The 20,454-nt window shown below is 46.3% G+C and overlaps 1 protein-coding gene across 1 annotated transcript in view; it reads right to left on the bottom strand.

Moving 5' to 3' along the window:
- Positions 1–8,949: 8,949 nt before the first annotated feature.
- LOC116660243 (solute carrier organic anion transporter family member 3A1-like) overlaps positions 8,950–20,454 on the bottom strand; it is a 115,038-nt gene continuing 103,533 nt past the window's right edge. Inside the window, exon 3 of the mRNA XM_032469106.1 lies at positions 8,950–9,247. Within this exon, the coding sequence (XP_032324997.1) occupies positions 9,180–9,247 (68 nt within the window). The 3' untranslated portion in view covers positions 8,950–9,179. The remainder of the gene's footprint in view (positions 9,248–20,454) is intronic.

Genomic DNA, 20,454 nt, shown 5'->3' with positions numbered 1-20,454 from the left:
TGCCACTGATTTCAGACATGGGGACACATCACAGCCATGGCAGCTCCCCTGGGCCCCAGCATGGCCTTTCCAACAGTGTTGGCAGCTCAACCCAGAATAACAGTCTCAACTGTGCCACTGCCCTAACTCAGCAGAGGTGAACCACTGGCTCCTGGAAAGCAGTGATGGTGAGCACCTTCCACAATACTAACGTTTTGTCTCTGAGGACATTACGCTCAGGTCAAGCAGGCGTGGCTGACCGTCCCGAGACACTGACATACGTTCCCTGGTTCCCTCCAGCAGCAAAGACGCACAAATGACCACATTTTGGTCTTTACCAGGAGTCTAGAGACCTGGTGAGAGCACAGTGTGTCCAGAGCAGCCTCACTCTTGGCAGATGCCAATGTGGCTTCTATGATCATGACCTTGACGTTGGCAGCCTCAATAGTCTTTGAATGTACCATGGGGGGAGTCCTGAGAAAACATAAAAACTATGTAGCTAGGAGTTAAGAAAGGGGTCCCAGTCTTCACTTGGCCAAAGCTGACAACAGCTCCAGGGCTCTGCTCCCCAGTAAGAATGCAGAGTGAAAGTACTTAAATATTGAGTGGAAATGTTCATCCTTAGCTGTACGTATATTTGCTAAATCTTGATTGAATGGCAAAGTCATCACTGAATTCAAAACATTCTTCCCCATTTTACACTGACTTCTATGACACTCATTTTGTCTTAAATGCCTAAGGACAAATGTTCTCACCTTGACATTTCAGAAGGGCAACAGCAGAGTAACAGTCCAAAGCGTAACCCCACCCCAGAGTGTGAATCCGATTATTCGCTGTGATGAGAAGAGCTCCAAGTAGAAGAGTCCTTTAAAAAGCTCTGATCAGCCAGGCATGAGGGGCTTTCGAAAGTGTGTAGTTGATCACGTTGGCGCCCCTCAGAATTTTTTTCCATATAGTTCTTTGTGTCATTTTTAGACTCATCATTTCTCAGAGTTGCTATCTCCTACTTCGGTATCACCTACTTTGGTTTTATTTATTTGCATGCATAATAAATAAGATCTTGCCTTATTCTATGTGCATGTAATTAATTTTTGCTCTTCACTTCAGGGTGGTGATGTCCAGCAAAGCAGCCAGTAGCCACAGTCCAGATTGAGATACGCCTCGGTGCAAAGTGCAAAGCACCAGATCTCAAAGGCTTAACGTGCAAAAACAGAATGAAAGATATCCCGCTGGTAATTTTTGTTCTACTGATCATACGTTGGAACATTTTGGAAATATGGGGTTAAATTAAATATATTGTATTACTGAAATTAATTGCACCTGTTCCTTTTTACCTAGGCTACTAGACAATTTTAGACCACACATATGATTTACATCTGTCTATTGGATGGCTCTGGGATAGATGCTCTAAATTAGAGATTGCAAACTGGCAGCTGAGGTCCACACAGGACTAACAGATACAGTTTGTATGTGCTCTATGATGTGAGGTCAAAGGATGCTAGTAATTTCAAACAATTGCTAGCATTTATAAACTTGAGTGATTAAAAACAAATAAATGGATTCTGTATTCTCTTTAAAAAAAACAAAGAAATATTGTAACATTGGGCCATAGATTATACATTCTTAGATGGCAAGGATGGCCAGGAGCTGCCCCGCTCCAGACGGGGCACCTGTCCCCACCAGGCCCTACTGCTCCCCAACGTTAAAACGAATGTCAGCTACCATTTTTCACCCCACCTCTGCCAGCATCACACACACAAATTCCCTTTCTGGCTTCTGTAGGCATCTTTATTTAAGAGTCCCATTCCAGAGTGGGGTCAGAAGGCATTTCAGGCAAGAGTAAAAGCAGTGAGGCGGGACTGATTAAGGCCTGTGCAGATAAGAGACCCAGAAAGAGAAGTGGGTTTTAAGCCCATGAGTTCAGCTAAGGGATCTTTCCTTTTCTTTTCTTTCTTTCTTTTCTTCCTTCCTTTCTCTTTTTGAGGCTGGACATCTAAGTGGAGATGTCCCGGTATTTGGACATACAAAATTAAATTTATAGAGGAAAGAGTCAGAGATAAGAACAGTGCCTGAGGGGGACCCAGAGGTAAGGGGAAGAAAGATGAAATGAAAGCAGCTTCAGAGTTTGAGACGAATGAGTTAGGGTCCAGAGGAAGGTACCTGGAGGAATGGTGGGCAGGGAAACACGTCTCCCGTGGGGGCCGCCAACGTGGGCACTACTGTGCTCATCCTGGGACAGACTGAAGACAGCCTTGCTGTCCTCCTCTTTTAATATGACCTATTGCTTTATCTCAGGCAATGGATTCAAAAAAAGGGGAAGCAAATAAAGTATGTTTATTAGAAAGCAAACAAAACAAAACAAAACAAAAATGGGGGGGGTACTATTGTGTTCATTTCCTGGATCATAATCCCTGAGACGGGGTTGGAATAGTGTCCTGGCATCACGAAGCAGAAATAAATAAAGCATGTTTATTAGAAAGCAAAAAAAAAAAAAAAAAAAAAGGCAAAACTGGGGTGAAGGGAGGATATAGCTCAGTGGTAGATTGCACGTTTAGTATGCACGAGGTCTTGGGTTCAATCCAGAGTACTTCCGTTAAAAAATAATAAAAGAAAAGAAAAATTGAAAAAAAAAAAAAGAAGAAAAAAGGCAAAACTTATCAAAGCCATTTCACAAAACTCTAGCATGCCACAGTTTCTTCAAACTTCTGCCTTCCCCTGCCCACACGGTAAGTAGTCCCCCATCCAATGCTTGTCTCTAAAAACACTGCCCATCTCCTCCAGCTTGAATCACTGTCCTCCCCACCCCCGTGATTGTTAAAAATCTATTGTATGAGCAGCATAGACGTGATCAACACTGTAACTGAAAAGACACAAAAGACATCACGGACCCTGTGACAGTGGATTTTGAAACATCCTAGATGATGACAATTCTGCAGCTCCTCTTTTCCAGGGAAATGGAAGAAATTTTCTTTCTCCTAATCTTTTTACTATCTCATCAAATATTTTCCCAAACGATTATGTTAGAGCTGAGGATTCAGACACTGGTCCTCTGATTCGTTCAATAACCTATCATTGTGACCAAAATATAAAGGAGATTACAGATGCTTATGGATAACAATTTTGCAATATTCACTCACGTTCCTGGGCTGGTATCAGCAAATTGCTTTATATTCGTAGATACATAGCACTCTGGTTCTTCCATGAAACAGTAAATATAAGCAGTCAGATTCGGACTTGACTGTGATGCAGAGCAACGTAATGGAAATCTCAGGAATTCTCATTATCGACTTATTTGCACCATGACTCTGCAACTCTTGTCCAAATATCAGTTATTTGAACTCTCTGCATTCCATTTATTGGTTGTGATTTCGTTCTATTTATTTTTATAGTCTGAGAAACCTGCAATGCTTTCACTGAAGCATCCAATTATGCAGTCCATAAATATTTACTGTGCACCTGCTATGTACAGGCCGGGAATGGGGGGTTAAAGCACTGTAGAAGCCATGTCCGATGTCCCTGGCTCGCTCCCACAAAGGAAGGGGACTATATACATTACAAAGTATAATATAATGTGGTAAGTGCTGTAGCAGGAGTCTGCATAAGGCACAGGAAAAGCAGGAAGGGAGAAAGAGAAGCCAGAGGGAGTCTGTTCACCAGGTGGCAGCTGAATAGGGTCCTTGAGGAAGAATAAAGCCTCGCAGTGGGTTAACGCAGGGGAGGAGTTTATGCCAGGGCACAGTGGGATGAAGAGCAACACGGTGGGTCTGGGAAGCCATAAGCTCTGGTTCCAGCAGCTCCTGCAGAAGGGCAGTGTCGGGATATGAGCTGACAGGGAAGGCTCAGATTCCTGAGAGCCTAATTTCAGTATCCCCAGAGGGAAACACAGAGAGGCTGGGTGACTTAGTCAAAGACACTAAGGTCAGCCTGAGGTTATGAAAACATACACGCAGTTGATGTGTTCTCCCCATATTTCTTGTTGCACCCGTGATTGGACAATGTTCTACCTCTGTCTGCATTATAGGATTGTGGCCCAAGCTTGCATTCATCATATAAAACTGACGCAGAAGGCTGCTGTGAGTGTTTCACAACAGTAATGTAATGAAACAGATGAGACTCAAAGTGCAATTCCTCAACCAGCAGCAGTAGCACCCAGGGATGTGTCTGAAATGCAGCTTCCAGGCCCCACCCCAGATAGACAAACTGCAAACTCTGCGGGTAGAGATCAGCCACGTGTGTGGTAACAAGTCCCCCAGGTGGCTGATTTCACTCACATCTGAAAGCCACCAACACAGACACAAAGGGTCTCATTATTTTTCTAACTGAGCTCCAAGCTTCCTTTTCCTTTTGACTCCTTGCACTGAACCATCCCATGAAACAAAATGTCTCTGTAGCTCACTTGATTTTTATTTTTTTAAATACTCTGTTTTAACGTGAATTTATTAATTCAGTTTTTTCACTTGTTACTTGACTGATGACGCCAGACTTCCAGTCTACGCCATCTTTCTCATTTCTCTCTCCTTCCCATCAGCCCCCAGAAAACCCTAAATCTGCAAATGAGAAACAACTATTTGTCAGGTCACAGATAACAGCCCAGTTACAGGCTCATGGCTCAAAGTAAATTTATGGCAAGTGTTCTTAAATGGATTTCTTAATACCTTCCAGCCAAAGCCCACATCCCCCAAGGGTGGCCAGCAGAACACCTCCAATAGACGCTTGGAATATCTGCTGACTAATTATATCTTCTAAGATTCAAGATAACTACTATTTTCTTTTTTCCTTCTGAGTGCTTTCAGAGTAAGTTGCATGTCATACTGTCATTTAAGCTGTGTCAACTAGCAGCAAAGGCATCGTCATCATTATTATTACTAACAACAACCAAGCAGTTTTACCATCCATGAAACAAATCCAAAGAGAGCAGGAACTCTGTCTTTACACCACTGTATTTTCAGAGTCTAGAACAGTATCTGGCACCCAGCAGACAACGGGCACTCAGTACACATTGCATGAATGAGGTAATAATACAGGAGCACCTACTACACATCAGGCTCTAAGAACATATGGGAAGAGCAAGGCAGATCTGATCTCTTTCTTCATAAAGCACCTACCTACATGCAGAAAGCAAAGAACTGGATGCTATGAGATCCCAAAGATGAGTAAGAAATGGTCCCTGCCTATGTCCAGGCATGGACACACGGAGATGGACAGCACCAGATTGTCTCAGCTGACCACGGCTTCCTCACTCTTTCCACTCACCACCCCTGGCATCTATGGGCAAAAGTCCAAGTGGAAACACACTTACTATATGCCTAAATGTTAAATGTTTAAAATCAAGCTAACAAATTGAGAAATAAAATATGTTCTAGCCTCCGCATTTGGTAAATACACCTTTAGAACAACAAAATCAAAACTATGTAAAAGCAACAGTATTCATATCAAATAATACGGACAGTGCTAAACCAAATTAATTTCACTTCCCACCACAGGGCTGCACCATCCAGGAATGGAGACAAAGCCCCTGGTCTGACCTGAGATCCACTATATGCACATTTACACATCGGATTTCACCACTTAGCACACAAAAGTGTGTAAATATCTGACCAATAACTTTTGTATGTTGATCACTTGTTGAAATTATAATATTTTGGCTATGATGGGTTAAAATACATTACAATTAATTCCACCTGTTTCTGGACATCCTTTTTTAATACAGACACTAGAGAATTAAAATGACACCTGTGGCCCCACATTATATTTGAGGGACTGCGCTGCTCTGGAAGACACAGCACAGGAGGCCATGGCAAGATGGGAGGGAGGGAAAGGAGGCTGCTGTCAGTACCTGGCTGCTTCCTCAGCTTCTGATGTCAGATGCTCTGCAAATTCACAGGATCAACGCCCACCTTCTGTTCCTCTTCACTACAGAGTGCAGGGAGACCCTTTCTCTCCCCACCAAGGCTCGGCTGCCTACACTCCATCACCCACCCCCAAGCCCCGACTCAGACACCCAGTGAAGATACAGCACAAGGGCTGGGAGGCCCCCCTCACCCCACAGCCTCTGTCCACAGGTGCTCCCAGTGCCCACCTCCACCGGCTTTGCCCTTCCACGCTCCTCAAAGGAACCTGATCTTGGATGATCAGGTCCGAACTTGGAATTCTCAGGCTCAGCTGGTTCCAAAAGGAGAAGCTGGCTCGTGGTCCTGGTGCCCCTTCTCCCCTGACCCTGGGCTCCGTTCTCGCCCATGGGCACAGGGAACCTGGAGCCCACAGGTGCTATCTCTATGCACTCGTTCCTCTCTCCATCGCCACCGAGAACATCTCCTGGCCACACCCTGAAAGTGGTCCCGTGGCCCTTGGCCCAGGGGACTCCAGGGCTCCTAGTAACTAGAACTATGGGGGGTAAACCGCTAGACCCCTCAGCCTTCTGAGGAGCACTAGAGAGGAGCCCTCTAAAGCACAGAGCCCAGGGGACTCATTGCCTGACCTGAAAACCGGATTCCACCAGAACAGCTCAAGTTTAAAAGACAAGGGAAGATGTGGCCTGAATACACAACGGAATACTACTCAGCCTAAAAAGAACAGAATTTTGCCATTTGCAGCAACACAGATGGACACGGAGGGCATTATACTAAGTGAAATGAAGTCAGAGAAAGACAAACACTGTATATCATTTATATGTGGAATCTAAAAACTACAAGACACTAGAGAATACAACAAAAAAGCAGCAGACTCACAGATATAGAGAACAAACCAGTGGTAACCAGTGGGGGTGGAGTAGGAGATACAAACTGTTGGGCATAAGACAGGGTTAAGGATGCATCATACAGCACGGGGAATAGAGCCAACATCTTGTAATAACTGTAGATGGAAAGGAACCTTCAAAAACTGTACAAAAAATAAAAATTAAAAAAGGAAGACAACAACCCCAAGGGTTTATGAAGATGTGGGAACGCTCCTCGTCCCCACTTGGAAATGGGACTGGTCCACTCTGGAAAATCTTTGGGCAGTATCTACGAAAGATGAAGATACCTCATGGCCCTGGAATTCCAGCCCCAGATACACATCCACCAGAAGCGCGTGCAGAGCTTCACCAAATCCCTGGCTGGATCGTGCACACAGACGCAGCATTCACAGCGGCCCCAAACTGGACACTGCGCATGTCCACCACCAGCAGAGCGGACCATGAAGCACTGGCACCGTCCTGCCACGGGGCGCGCTACTGTAGCAGAAGGGCTTCCACCGCACCCAACAGCACAGAGACGCCGACACCCAGAACACAGAGCACGAGAAGCATACACAGTGGGCTGCATATGGCATCATCTCAATTACAGGTGACCCCTGAACAACCTGAACAACGTGGGGGTTGATCTGAGTATACTCTGCATCCGCGGATTCAACCACCAACGGCTCATACGGGACTGTAGTGTTTACAACTGAAAAGCATCCACATGTAAGTGGACCAGTGCAATTCAAATCCACGTGGTTCAGGGATCTACTGAATACAAAGCTCAGAGACAGGTAAAGGCTATACACATTAACAGGTGTCAGGATTCTGGTTACTTTGGGGAAGAAGTGGGTGAAAGTGTCCTGGGGAGCCATGATGGGGGCTTCCGGTATACCCCATTTTCTGAGCTGGGTGAGGAGCACGTGGTGTGTACATTTTGTGAACATTCATCAAGCTGTACACTTATAACGTGAGTGTTTTTCTCTACGTATGATATACTTCAATTAAGAATTATAATAAGTCATAGAGAAGAATATGAAAAGGAATATATGTATGCACATGTATGACTGAAACATCATGCTGTACACCAAAAATTGACACAACACTGTAAACTGACTGTATTTCAATTTTTAAAAAAAGGTAAAAAAAAAAAGAAATTAAAAGTTCACTTTAAAAAAAAAAAAAGATTCCTGCCGAGAAAGCATAGGTTGAAGGTAACATCAGTAATATAAACACAAGTAAACACCCAAAAAAACCCCAAAACAAACAAACAAACAAAAAAAACGCAGGGCCTCATGTTTCCTGAGCAAAAGCTTTTGTCAGTCATATTACAAGGTTAAATATAAAACAGAAACAGACTCATAGACGTAGAATACAAACTTGTGGTTGCCAACAGGGAGGAGGGTGGGAAGGGACAGACTGGGAGTTCGAAATTTGTAGATACTGACAGGCATATGTAGAATAGATAAACAAGATTACACTGTATAGCACAGGGAAATATATACAAGATCTTGTGGTAGCTCACAGCGAAAAAAAAATGTGACAATGAATATATGCATGTTCATATATAACTGAAAAATTGTGCTCTACACTGGAATTTGACACAACATTGTAAACTGAATATAACTCAATAAAATTTTAAAAAATAAATAAAAATAAAAACAATCACCAAAAAAAATCAGTCCAAAAATGTGAAATCTGAAGTATGGATTTATTCTCAAAATCATTAACAAACATCACTCTTAGTGCCTATTTTAGTCTTAAAGTATCAGCTGATGACAGCATGAAGCCACCTATTTCATCTTTGTCTCCTCTTTTTATGTACACTTTGGTTTGTTCTATAATTCACATTTTATATGAATAAGGAAATACAAGTACATTATTTATATATAATAAAAATATTATTGGTACTTACAGAAACTTTCACTGACAAGATTTAAGCTAAACCATTTGGAAACCCTTACCTAGACACATTCGCCTACATATACCATCTTATCTCTCAGGAAAAAGGCACAAAGGTGTCCAGACTTTGTGGAAATTTTGCACTTTTAAAATTACTCGTAAATCTCCAATAAGAAGGACAGTTGAATCCTCCAGGAAATCCGTTATACATTTTCATTTTTTCTTTACTTGTGAAAATGCCGCTGAAGAGGGAGGTTATCAAATAGACCTTTATCTCCCTTTGAAGCTTCAGAAATAGTCTGGAAAGAGGATTTATGTCTCAGTGCTGGGTTCCCACCACTGCCTCTTGAGAAAAGTCAACAAATTGGGTAGCCCTGCAGCTCACAGCCCAGCCAGGCAAACCCCGCTTTTCAGGGCGTCTGGTCAAGTGCAAACCTGACCCTGCAGCCCCCAGTCTGGATAAACAGAACCCTTGTTTGGTTGGGACAGGGTCAGAGGTGCAGCAGCTGAGCTGGAAAACCATGGGAGTGGGTACCACGTCCACTCCCACAAGCATCTCACCTTTTCCTAGCAACCGTCTTCATGCTGCTCCTTGACTGATTAGCCTGGTTACCATAGACAGAGTCACTGTACCACATAGAGCAGCACCTAGACCCAAATGAGAGCGCCGTTAGGACTCAGGAATGTACCACTGGCTGAGCATCTTACAACAGGACCTATACAATCAGAGCTCTGTACACGTGCTGGTGAATTCCAGCTTCCCTCCACCCCATTTCTGCTACCATGGCAAATTTCATGTGGACCTCACGCTTCCATCCATCAACACTGTTTTATTGCTTTTGGTCACAAATATTAATCCTTGATTTTCACCAAGTTACAGTCCCCATGGCCTCCCCAAACAAATGTGCTTTTGCCACCTCAAGAAGGAAATAAGCAATTTACTTTCAAAAGTGTGCTAAGCACTCAGGGGAAGAAATTCAGCCTTTTGCCTCCTGATGGGTTTCAGTTCTCAATCCGTCCAGGGGAGTCAATTAAAGATGAAGTTAAAATTGGAGAGAAACATTCTATGCTGGCTCAGCTGGGACAGCTCGCCCGTTAGACCAGACAAAGAATGAGGATGAAGGGTACAGACCTGGCTTCCCTCACAGAGGCAGCCTAAGGATGTTTCTAGAAATAAGTAACAACTTCGCTCCTGCCTGACAAGACTCAGACCACGCTTTAAGAAAAATGTGGGAGACATGCACCAAAGCCTCACTATTAAAATTCTGAATCAGACAACTTTTATAAAGTGGAAATGCTGCAAAAATGAAATGAAATGCACAACACGCAGAACATGCCTGCTCAGTTACTGATTGTGACAGCAAGAAGTCAAGTGCGTCCTATAAGCCACAGTAACTCGTTAAAACGCAATGGCTACTCTCTTGCTGTTGCTCCCACAGAGTCGAGCAGGAACGCTGCTCTGGGAAGGGACAGAGCCCTCCAATTCCGGGGAGGTGGCTTATGCGGGTAAGCCACGCCTGGATGGGTTGTGTGGTGCGGACAGTGTGGGCTTGGGACTCACAGCTGAGCTTTCATGATCTAGCTGTGTGGTTTGGGGCAGCCCCCCGGCCCACAGCATTCACTGCACGCCTCCTGCAAGGCTGGTGGGCACCGCCCTCCTTTCTGCCACTCTTATCCTGTGCTTCCACACCAGTAACCCGAGCCCTGTGTGATTCCAGGGGCCCTGGTCTTCCTCGTTAAATGCTGTTTCCTCAGATACTCAGTAGAGGGAGCCGGCTGGCAGGTGCACAGACCTCCAAGCCCTACCACCCCCTTCTCCCAGAACAGCCAGCTCTACTTTATCGTCTTCCACTCTGGATGTCCGCCTAAGACTTTGTTTGAACAAAGGATTCCCTAGCTTAAAAAAAGGAAGCGGAAAAAACAGTTTGGAAATCACTCCTCTAGATAGGATTAATCCCATGAATTCTTAAAGAAAACTTCAACAGGGCTCTTAAAGTGTAGAAGTATCTTTCCCACAACTATTTTATAGAAAGGCCCCCTCTCAAAGCCAAGGCTAGACTGTGAAGTTAATTAACAGACACTCCTGCAGGTGGGCTGTTACCTTAGCGAGAGCCAAGGACACCACTCCGATCACTAAGTGATCTAATGATGCAAAACAAGAAACCACGCTCCAGGTTTCCCGTCTCAAGGAACATGTGATTGGCATGACCTGTAGGTGGTCCTTTTCTGAGAGCCGTCAACTGGCAACCATCACAAATTTGGCAGGCTCACCTATGGCAGCTGCTTGAAGTCTACAGTCTGCCCCGTTGGCTAAAGCAGGGTCCCTGACGTGTCAAGGCTTTGTGGTGGGGGCCCGCCCCGCTCTGGTTCTGATGCAGGTAACCTGGTGGAGCAGTGTGGGAGTGCAGAAGAATGCATGTAGGGCGTGCATCTCGCGCCTGGCACGCAGCATGAAAACTGGCTCCCCAGCACGACAGGCGGCTTCTTTGAATAGAAATGAGCACCATCCTTACTAGGCAAAAGGCCCTGCTGGGTGCTGGGGAGGGGACCGCCATCCTGAGGGCGCTTAGAACCCCCCACGGCAGGAAATGCATGTTTCCACTGATGTCTGTATTCTGCAGACCGTGGGATCTGTTCCAACAGTTACCAAGAGAGAACGGAGGGAGCTAGGAAAGGAGGGACCCGATCCTTTATCCTACGATGGCCTCACATGGGGACAACTTGGCACATGAGCTGGTCCGTGAAGGACTTGTCGAATGTCCACATGGAACCGCCCAAGCAAAAAGTCACACAGTAGGAAAGGGGGCGTGTTTGGGTCACATCGCGGAGTCGGCTTCAGCGGAGCCTAAAGGGCATGGGGAGGAGTCAGAGGGGAGAGCAGAAGATCCGGCAGATTCCAAGGGGTCCCACAGGCTGAGTCATGCTTCCCCGCCACGGCATTCCATTCTGAGTGGGAGCAGGGTGCTCAGGGACAAGCTTGAGTATGCAGAAGTGGAAGGGATGGGAGGACAGAGCTGGGAGAGGAAGGCAGGCCAGGCCGGGCTGGTGGGGCAGGAACCCCAGCATCCGAATCACCCTGCTGCTGCCCAGACCCTGCCCTGCTCTCTGCCCTCCCGCGCTGCCTGGGACTGAGGAATGCTGGCTCCCTCTCCCCAGTGGGAGGCCATCCGCTCACACCACTTCCTGGACACAGTCTGGTCCCGGGATCGGCTATTTTTGGCCCTCCCAAGCCGGCATTTTCCAAGAAAGGCACAGCTGCCAGGCACTTCTACTGCAGTGGGACCCACTGTTGCATAGAAGGCCATGTCAGTTCCTAGGCCTGAGTGATGGTCACCTGGGCCCGATGACACATTGGGCAGAGGGGGGAAGGTACTTCTCTAGAGCTTCCACATACATCTTCTCTCCTGGGTCTGGGGAAAGTCAGCCAATGGCCTTCGTTTAGTATGTGCTGACCCAGGAAAGCAGTTGCCCCTGGGGTTGTTTCTGCTCAAGGATCCCTGGGCAGCAGAGGTGACTCCAGCCCGCCCTCTGTTCAACCACAGCTGCTGCGTGTGAGGGAGAACCCTGCCAAGGGCGGCAGGACCTGACGACTCCTGCAGAATAATTCCTGAGCCAGAGGGACTGACAGTCAAGGACTCATGTTTAGAAGTGACCCACCAAAAACCAGCTTAGAAACTTCGTACGAACTAAAGCTTCATCCTAGCCCAGTACATGTCTCTCCTCTACCACCTTACTAATCCATTCACCATCTTTTGCTCGGGGGATGTTAAAACTCCCCGCTCGCCCAGGCCCCAAGTACTTGCCTCTCCAATACATTCCTAAAACTGGGGCCCAGGATGATGGGCCCTTGAACAACAGAGGTAAGTATTACTCTCCTTCGATATGTCTGTGCACAGAAGAGTGAAATAAGTGGTGAGTGAGTAAATGAATGAATGAACAGAGGATGGGGCTCCATCTGGGCAAAGTGTCCTCTCCGCCCCCTGGGAACTGGGAAGGGATGTAAAGCTGCACGTGGACAGCCAAGGCTGAGCGGATTGGTGGAGGATGCAGTGTGGGGTTTGAAGGCAATCAGGTGGTGGATCTAAAAAAAATGTGCACATCCGGCCTCTCCATTGCTTTCCTTTTGTTTTTAGTGACACATTTCAGAAGGTGAAGCTCCATACTTACTCCCCAAGGGGGGAAACCTGTTTCCTTCATTTGTGAATGTGGAAACCACCAAGTGTTTTCACCTCCATAATAAAATAATGATGATCACACCGAAGGTGACAATAATACAGGTACCACTTAGTCCACACTGGGTGCAGGGCATCCTGCTAAGTGCTTAACACGCATTATTCACTGAATATTCACAATGCTACTAGGTGACAGATACTATTATAATCACTGTTTTGGGAGGGGGTTTAATGAGATTAAGCATCCAGATCAAGATCACATAGCTAGTAAGGGACAGGGCAGTGATTTAAACCCGGGCTGTCTAACGGCAGATTTACTACTACTGAGCGCCATAGTGCCACTTAATTTTTTCTTTCATGGATAAATGGTCACACTCATTGGGGAAAGGGTAGAAAGAAGGAAAGGAAGTACAGATTGAGGGTCGGCTAACGGCCGGATACCACGCTAGGCGCTTTCTATACGCACCGAGTGGGGGAAGGAGAGAAGGAGTAAATTAGGAGTTCAGTATTTGCAGATACTAACTACTATATATAAAATAGATAAACAGCAACAGGTCCTACTGTACAGCACAGGGAACTGTATTTGGTATCTTGTAAGAGCCTATAATGAAAAAGAATATGAAAAGGAATATATATACGTATAACTGAATCACTATGCTGCACGTTAGAAATTAACACATTATGAACTGACTATACTTCAATAAAAATATTTCTTTAAAAATTAAAAAATTAAATTAAAAAAAGAAAAAGAAAACGAACTCACTTGGTGCAACACTTAACACCAAAACCTATACTACACCCCCTACTTTGTGCAGGTGAGACACCTGTACGTCACAGGTAAACATAGCAGGTCTGAAGTTATAAGTGGTAATTAGCCCACGTGAAGAGTATTGAGGCTGGTAACTGACTTAGGAAACCAGCAACAGAGATGGGGTAGAGTAGACATCGGAGTAGTAGGCCGGGTAGGTGTGGGTGCAGGCTTACTCTAAGCATTGAACTAGATCAGAAGTTGGCAAAGTTTCCCTGTAAAAGGCCAGATAGTTACTGTTCTAGGCTGTATTGACAAAAAATAGCATTTGGCCTGTGGGCCATAGTTTGCTGGCCCCTGAACCAGATGATAACACATAGAAAGTCTGAAATCTCCAGCGACTCCTGTTCCTAAGAGCCGCTTTCGTACATGAATTCATTCATGATTTCTGAGAGTCTAGTTTGTTCTATGAACCTAGAAATATTAGCATACGCTGTCAAAAGGCAAACGCCTGGGTAATTACTACATCGACTCTGGTGGGGAAATTCTAAGGCATGTTCAACTTTTCCAGTGGGAACAAGAAGGGGAATATTTTCCATTGAGAAGGGAAAAAAAGTAAGTGCGCATTTCTGTACTTTGAGCCCTGAATACAGAACAGACGCTAAGACTTAAACTGGCATCCAAGTCTTTGCTCCTCTTTGGAATACGGGCCAGGGCTTAGACGAGTTGGTGGTGTGGGTAATGAGAACACTAGAGATCACTGGCGTTCATTCTGAAGGCCGTGTGTTCACGAAAGCTTTTCCCTCGTGCGGATGCCAGAGGCTTATGCGGATGCCATGGCATCGTTTTCGCTGAAGATGAAAGAGCTTAACTTAGTTCACCGTGGAAAGAAAGAACGGAAGAATTGGAACTATAAACGTTAGAAATAACCCATCTTCGTAAACAGCAATGGGAGGACAGGGCCGATGCAGGACGGAGGCTGCATTTATGCTGAGAAAATCCCTCTGGTAACTGATTTATGGATTTGACAACTGTGTACATTTGTCAAAACTCAACAAACTGTACACTGAAAGAGTAGAACTTATGGCATGTAACATCTCAATAAACCTGACGTTAAAAACGAAAGGCAAAAATAATTACAGGAACAAACAAGATCATTTTATACAAGATATAATTCATATAACATATATGAATGTATCTACTGAGTGCCAGTGTTCTAAGTACTCACCAGTGTTAGCGCATTTAACGTTCCCTACAGTTCCCTGAGGTGGGCTCTACCCTTCAGTATTTCCATTTTAAAGGATAAAGAATGTGAGGCAAAGTAGTTGGTTCCTCCATCACACAGCAAGGGGAAGAGCAGAGATTCACAGTCCTTTTTGGCCCAGCGCCTCCCCTGCTCAGTGTGTCAGACAGAGGCAGATCTGGATAAAGGAAGGAGCTTGTGTTTCCTTCCCTCAAGGTAACAGGAGGCAGTGGAGGATGCTAAGGAGAGTGTCTTTACACCTGAAGCAGCCCCAACTCCCCGCTGGGGAAAGGGAGTCCGGAGAGCAGTCACCATGAGCCTGGGGACCCAGCACCTTGGCTACCAAGTCCACCTGAGAGCCTCCCCAAAGCAGGACATAACTCCGCCCCTACTCTAAACACACAGCCCAGCACACTTTAGCATAAAATCCTCTGCCTGTACAACACCCTGGCTTCCATCCACCCTCTCCCCAGTGCAGTCTGGGGCCTTCACTGCAATCAGCACACCCATTTCTGCAACCCCAGACTGGGGACTTCTCGACCATTCTTTGAGACATGATGCGGCATACTGATTGAATGATTTTAAATGCTCACAGCTTGTAGAGTTAAGTATCTAACATTTTTTAAAGTTCCCTCTATACACATTGCCTCTCTCTGCCATCCTAACAATCACATGAGGTGCTACAAGCCAAACCAGCACCCCGATGTCACAGGCAGGCAGTCCACACACTGCGAGGCTCAGTGACCTGCCCAAGGTCACACTTCGGCCAAGGGTTCTGCCTCTGGGGCCAGCGGTCTTTCCTTGCTCCATCACTAGCACTGCTCTCAAGGCTGCTGGTTACCAGGGAAGGCAGTCTGCCCCTCCTGCTTGGAGCGCCCCCTGTGTGCTGGGGTGGGAGTGCAGGCTGAGATTGGGATAGGAAAGGGGAGAGGGAGGCAGAGGAGGGGAGAGACAGTGCCAGCGTGCAGAAGCTAAGCCTGAGAGGAGGGGTCAACCTGGACATGAGCCCACAGTCGCCACCTGGAGTCAGAGGCCTGCAGGGCACCCTCCTGGCTTGGGGATCTGCTGCCATGGAAACTGATCATCAGCCAGCTTCTGGGCAAAATCCAGCCTTTGAAAATACTCAACTGCTTTATGAACAGGGCTCACGCCCATGTATGTGGGCGTGACAGCTGGCTCAATTGAGGGCTAATCCTACAGTTTCTCCTGTATCTCCTCCTCACAAACCACAACGTCCTGTGTCCTCTGCCCTTGTGTCCAGGGAGCGAAGAGCTGGGGACACTAAGTGTGTGACTTTATTCCAGGCACTTCATTTGCACAAAATCATTTCATCTCATAAAAAACCCAGTGATGTAGGTACAATTGTCCTACTCATTCTACAGACAGGAATCTGCGGCACAGAGAAATTAACTGCCCACAAGGGCATGGTGAGGAAGTTGATGCGCTCGGTGGGAACCTGGGATGCCAGGCTCCTGGCTCCCATCCTCTGGGAAAAGTGTCTACTGCCCAGAAAGGTTTGCTATTTGATGAAGGGGTTGGCTTCTCTAGTTTGACACAAAATGGGACACTGGTTTTATCACACTTCTTGGAGAGAGGTCTCACATTTCCCCACAGCAGAGGGGCTAGAAATGGCTTTGCCTTCTTGAAAGGATCCTCTATCTTTAAGAGAGAGAATATGCAGATGGCCTCCAGGCACACGACAAGATGCTCAGCATCGCTAATCATCAGGGAAATGCAAATCTAAACCACGAGATATCACCTCACACCTGTCAGAATGGCTACCATCAAAAAGAACACAAATAACAAATGTTGGGGAGGATATGGGAAAAAGGGAACCCTTCTACACTGTTGATGGGACGTAAATTGGTGCAGCCACTGTGGAAAACAATATGGAGGTTTCTCAAAAAACTAAAAATAGAACTGCCATATGACCCAGCAATTCCACTCCTGGGTATATATTTGAAAATAAAACAAAACAAAAAAACTAATTTGAAAAGATACATGCACCTCAATGTTCATAACAGCATTATTTACAATTGCCAAGCTATGGAAGTGTTCATCAACAGATGATTGGATAAAGAAGATATGGCGCGCGCGCGCACACACACACACAAATGGAATACTACTCAGCCATAAAAAGAACAAAATTTTGCCATTTGCAGCAACATGGATGGACTTGGAGGACATTACGCTAAGTGAAATAAGTCAGACAGAGAAAGACAAATTCTGTATGATCTCACTTGGATGTGGAATCTAACAAATACAACACACCAGTGAGTACAACAAAAAAGCAGCAGACGCTCAGATCTAGAGAACTAGTGGTTACCAGTGGGGAGAGTGGGTGGAGTGGGAGACACAAACTACTGGGTGTTAAGACATGCTCAAGGATGTACTATATCACCTGAGGGATAAAGCCACTATTTTGTAAGAAATGTAAATAGAATGTAATCCTCAAAATTGTATAAAATTTTTTTAAAAATTGAAAATTAAAAAAAAGAGTCTCCCTTGAACCCTCAGAGATCACCCTGCTGGAGGCACCCAAATCTCTGCTGCTTTGCATCCCCCCCATCACCCCAGACCCAGGCTGAGTGCCCACAGTACGCCCCCATTCTGCCTGGCTGCTTCCCACCTTCCAGCACATTCTTCTCTCTTGCTGGACTCCTCCACCTTCCGGTCCTGACAGCAAATCACCCGAGGCTTTCGCCCTCGTCCTCCCCTGGCTCTTCTAGCGAAGGCACCTGCCCCCCTACCCCTGTGCCCCCACAGCACTTGGCAAACACTCCCAATACAGGAAGGACTTTGAACAATTCATTTTAATCCATGAGTCTGTCTTGGAAAAATTCACCAGCTCCCCCAGGACATGGTGCAAATATATATTGCAAATATGCCCCCAGATAGTCAACAAACACTGCAAATGTTAGGAAGGGTTAGAGAAATAAAAAAGCCAATGGTGTCCCTAAACTTCGGTCAGCCTGAACCCTCATGAGGGGCCTGGTTCTCCGGGAGCTGCTGCTGTCCTTGGCCTGCCCCGTACTGTCAGAGCCCTGCTGGAGGCCCCACACTGTCTGGGACCCCCAAGCGGTGCCCTTACCTGCGGTCATTACAGACAGCGCTGGGCCTCCAGCCTGGCCTCCCCTGTCTGGGGACACTGTCTCTCTTGCCTGTCTTGTCACCTGTTGTCTGCCACCCTGTGATGACCTGGCTCACAGACAGAGCAAGCTTTATTCAACACAGAGAATGTACAAAAAAGAAGTCAGCTTGGAGCCAGGAATGATGACAGGTCAGAAGGAAATACTTTAACTGAAGTTTCTGGATCGTAGCCTCATGTTTTAGCAGAGGAAATGTATCCGGAAACCCCAAGTAAAAACACCACCCTTTGCCGTCACAACACCAGGGTCCCCCTTTGGCCTGTCTGCCTGACCTCTGGGGTCTCTGGGATCTGGCCCCAGATATTCTACAACACACCTCCTTCAAGAACCTTTCATCTTAATTCAGGTCCTCTCAGCCTCGGCACTACTGACATCTGGGGCCGAATAATCCTTTGTTGTAGGGGCTGCCTTGTGCACTTCGGGATGTTTACCAGCATCCCTGGGCTCCGCCCACTAGATGCCCAGGGCATTCCCCGTCTCCAACAACCTAAAGTCCTAGCTTTCCAAACGTCCTCTATGGGGCAAAATCATCCCAGGCTGAGAACCACTGAACCACTGTCTTTAAAAAAAAATTTTTTTTAATTGAAGTCTGGTTGATTTACAATGTTGTGTTAGTTTCTGGTGTACAGCAAAGTGGTTCAGTTATACACACACATTTTTTTTCATATTCTTTTCCACTGTGGTTTATTACAGGATATTGAATAGAGTTCCCTGGGCTGTACAGTAGGACCTTTGTTTACCTAGAGAACCACTGTCTTAACTCACCCTTGCCCTCTGCAATCACTCACTCAGCTTCTTCATTTCCCTCAAAGGAACCATTATTTCAGACGCTCAGGCAAAAATCTCAGCTTCTTCCCACTGTCCTGTCTTTCCAGTCACCCAGCAAGTTCTATGAATTGTATCGTTAGTTAACCTAGACTTGAATCTAAATGCTCTCCCTTACTAGCCCTCTGACAATTCAGGTGACCTCTCTGCACCAGCAGAAAGGAGGGGATCGCTCAGAGGGCTGCTGTCAAGTGCAGATGAGATCAAATGCGCAGTGCCGGGCAGCAGCGGGCACCTGGGGATTTGTCGGTTCATGGCTATGCAACATCACTTCTTTTCTTGAGGGGGTGAGAATTTGGAGGGCTGAAAACTTCCACCCTATGGTCTCAGTTCCCTGCCCTAGAGCCTTGCCCACTTTCCTTTCCAGTGTTTGCATGGATGGGGATGCAGCTCATCTCAGAGCTGAGACCCACAGAGGACCAGATAGTGCCAGGAACCAAACCGGGGGTGATGTCAGAGTGATGGCTGGGTGTCTGTTCTCACCCAGAGTCTGCAGGCCCGTGAACACCACCACCCTTTCCAGTAAGCACTGTACTGCGAGGCCACTCAGGGGCATTCTCCTGCAGCGCCGTCACCTCCATCCCCACCCACAACGCAGCACAGGACCTGTGTGAGCCCACAGTCTGTGTTATGGAGGTTTTGCCACAAGACGGCAGCCAAACGTTTCCAAATGTGGTATCGCAGAAACAGAACTTGATGTAAAACTCTCCCCTGAAGCACTTGACTCAGTGGATTCTCAATATCCACTAATCAAGGGCGTTCTGGTCCACAAAGTTGCCATAAACACTGAATTAGCAGACACTTAGCTCCCAGGGGAAATACACCACACTCAGACTCCTGCCAGCCTCTGGTCGCAGTGGCTTCATCGATAGATCAATATGTAACCTTGCTTTATATGTGTCTGCTTAAAGACACCTTATTGAGTATGTTTTTGATTCATCGACATTGAACTTGCACCCCGATGGCTTTGTAACTCAGGCTTACCTAACACCTACCTAACTTACCTAACTCGTACTCTCTCCATCACAGCCTTCTTGCACTCAGGAGCAGTAGACAGCACTTCAGCACTGTGCTTGGGGATCCTTTCAAACAGCAAAATCACCAACAAAAGCACAAAAGCGTGGTATTAAATAGGCCACAAAAAGGACACTTGCTCCCAGTACAAGAGCTGAAACAGGAAAGCAAACATGGCCTTATTTGACTTCAGCGGGGGATGTGCATGTGGGGCAACTCAAATTTTCTGCTGCTCTGCTTACATGACAGATGATCTGCAAGTCTTGATTTTGAGGTTCCAAATACATTTTAGTGTGTAGGTGAGTTCGCAAATATGGAATCCACAAATAGCGAGGACTGAATGTATCTGCCTCTACCTACCAGAGGATGTCCACGCACACCCTGCTGTGCGCCTGCCTGCATCTCAGCACACACAGGTGCCTGGCTGGACACAAATGCTTCAGGATGGTAGACCCCGAGCAGGGCAGCCCAGCATCCCAGGAAGGGCAAACAGCCATCAGCCAGTCTGCTCTTCTGGCTTGGGGAGGCTGCCAGGAGGAAACTTCATGTCTGCATAGGCGTGACAAGACATGGAGTGGTGGCAGGATCCACCTTCACTGTTCCTGGTCAGAAGAGACCTAAATGTTTGAGGGTCTAATGAGAAAAATGGGTCTACTTATTTAAAAAAAAAAAAAAAGGAACCATCTTGCTTCACTAGGGCTCCT

Source organism: Camelus ferus, chromosome 27, assembly GCF_009834535.1.
Source record: "Camelus ferus isolate YT-003-E chromosome 27, BCGSAC_Cfer_1.0, whole genome shotgun sequence".
Classification (NCBI taxonomy): Eukaryota; Metazoa; Chordata; class Mammalia; order Artiodactyla; family Camelidae; genus Camelus; species Camelus ferus.
This window is presented reverse-complemented; position numbering and strand designations above follow the sequence as displayed.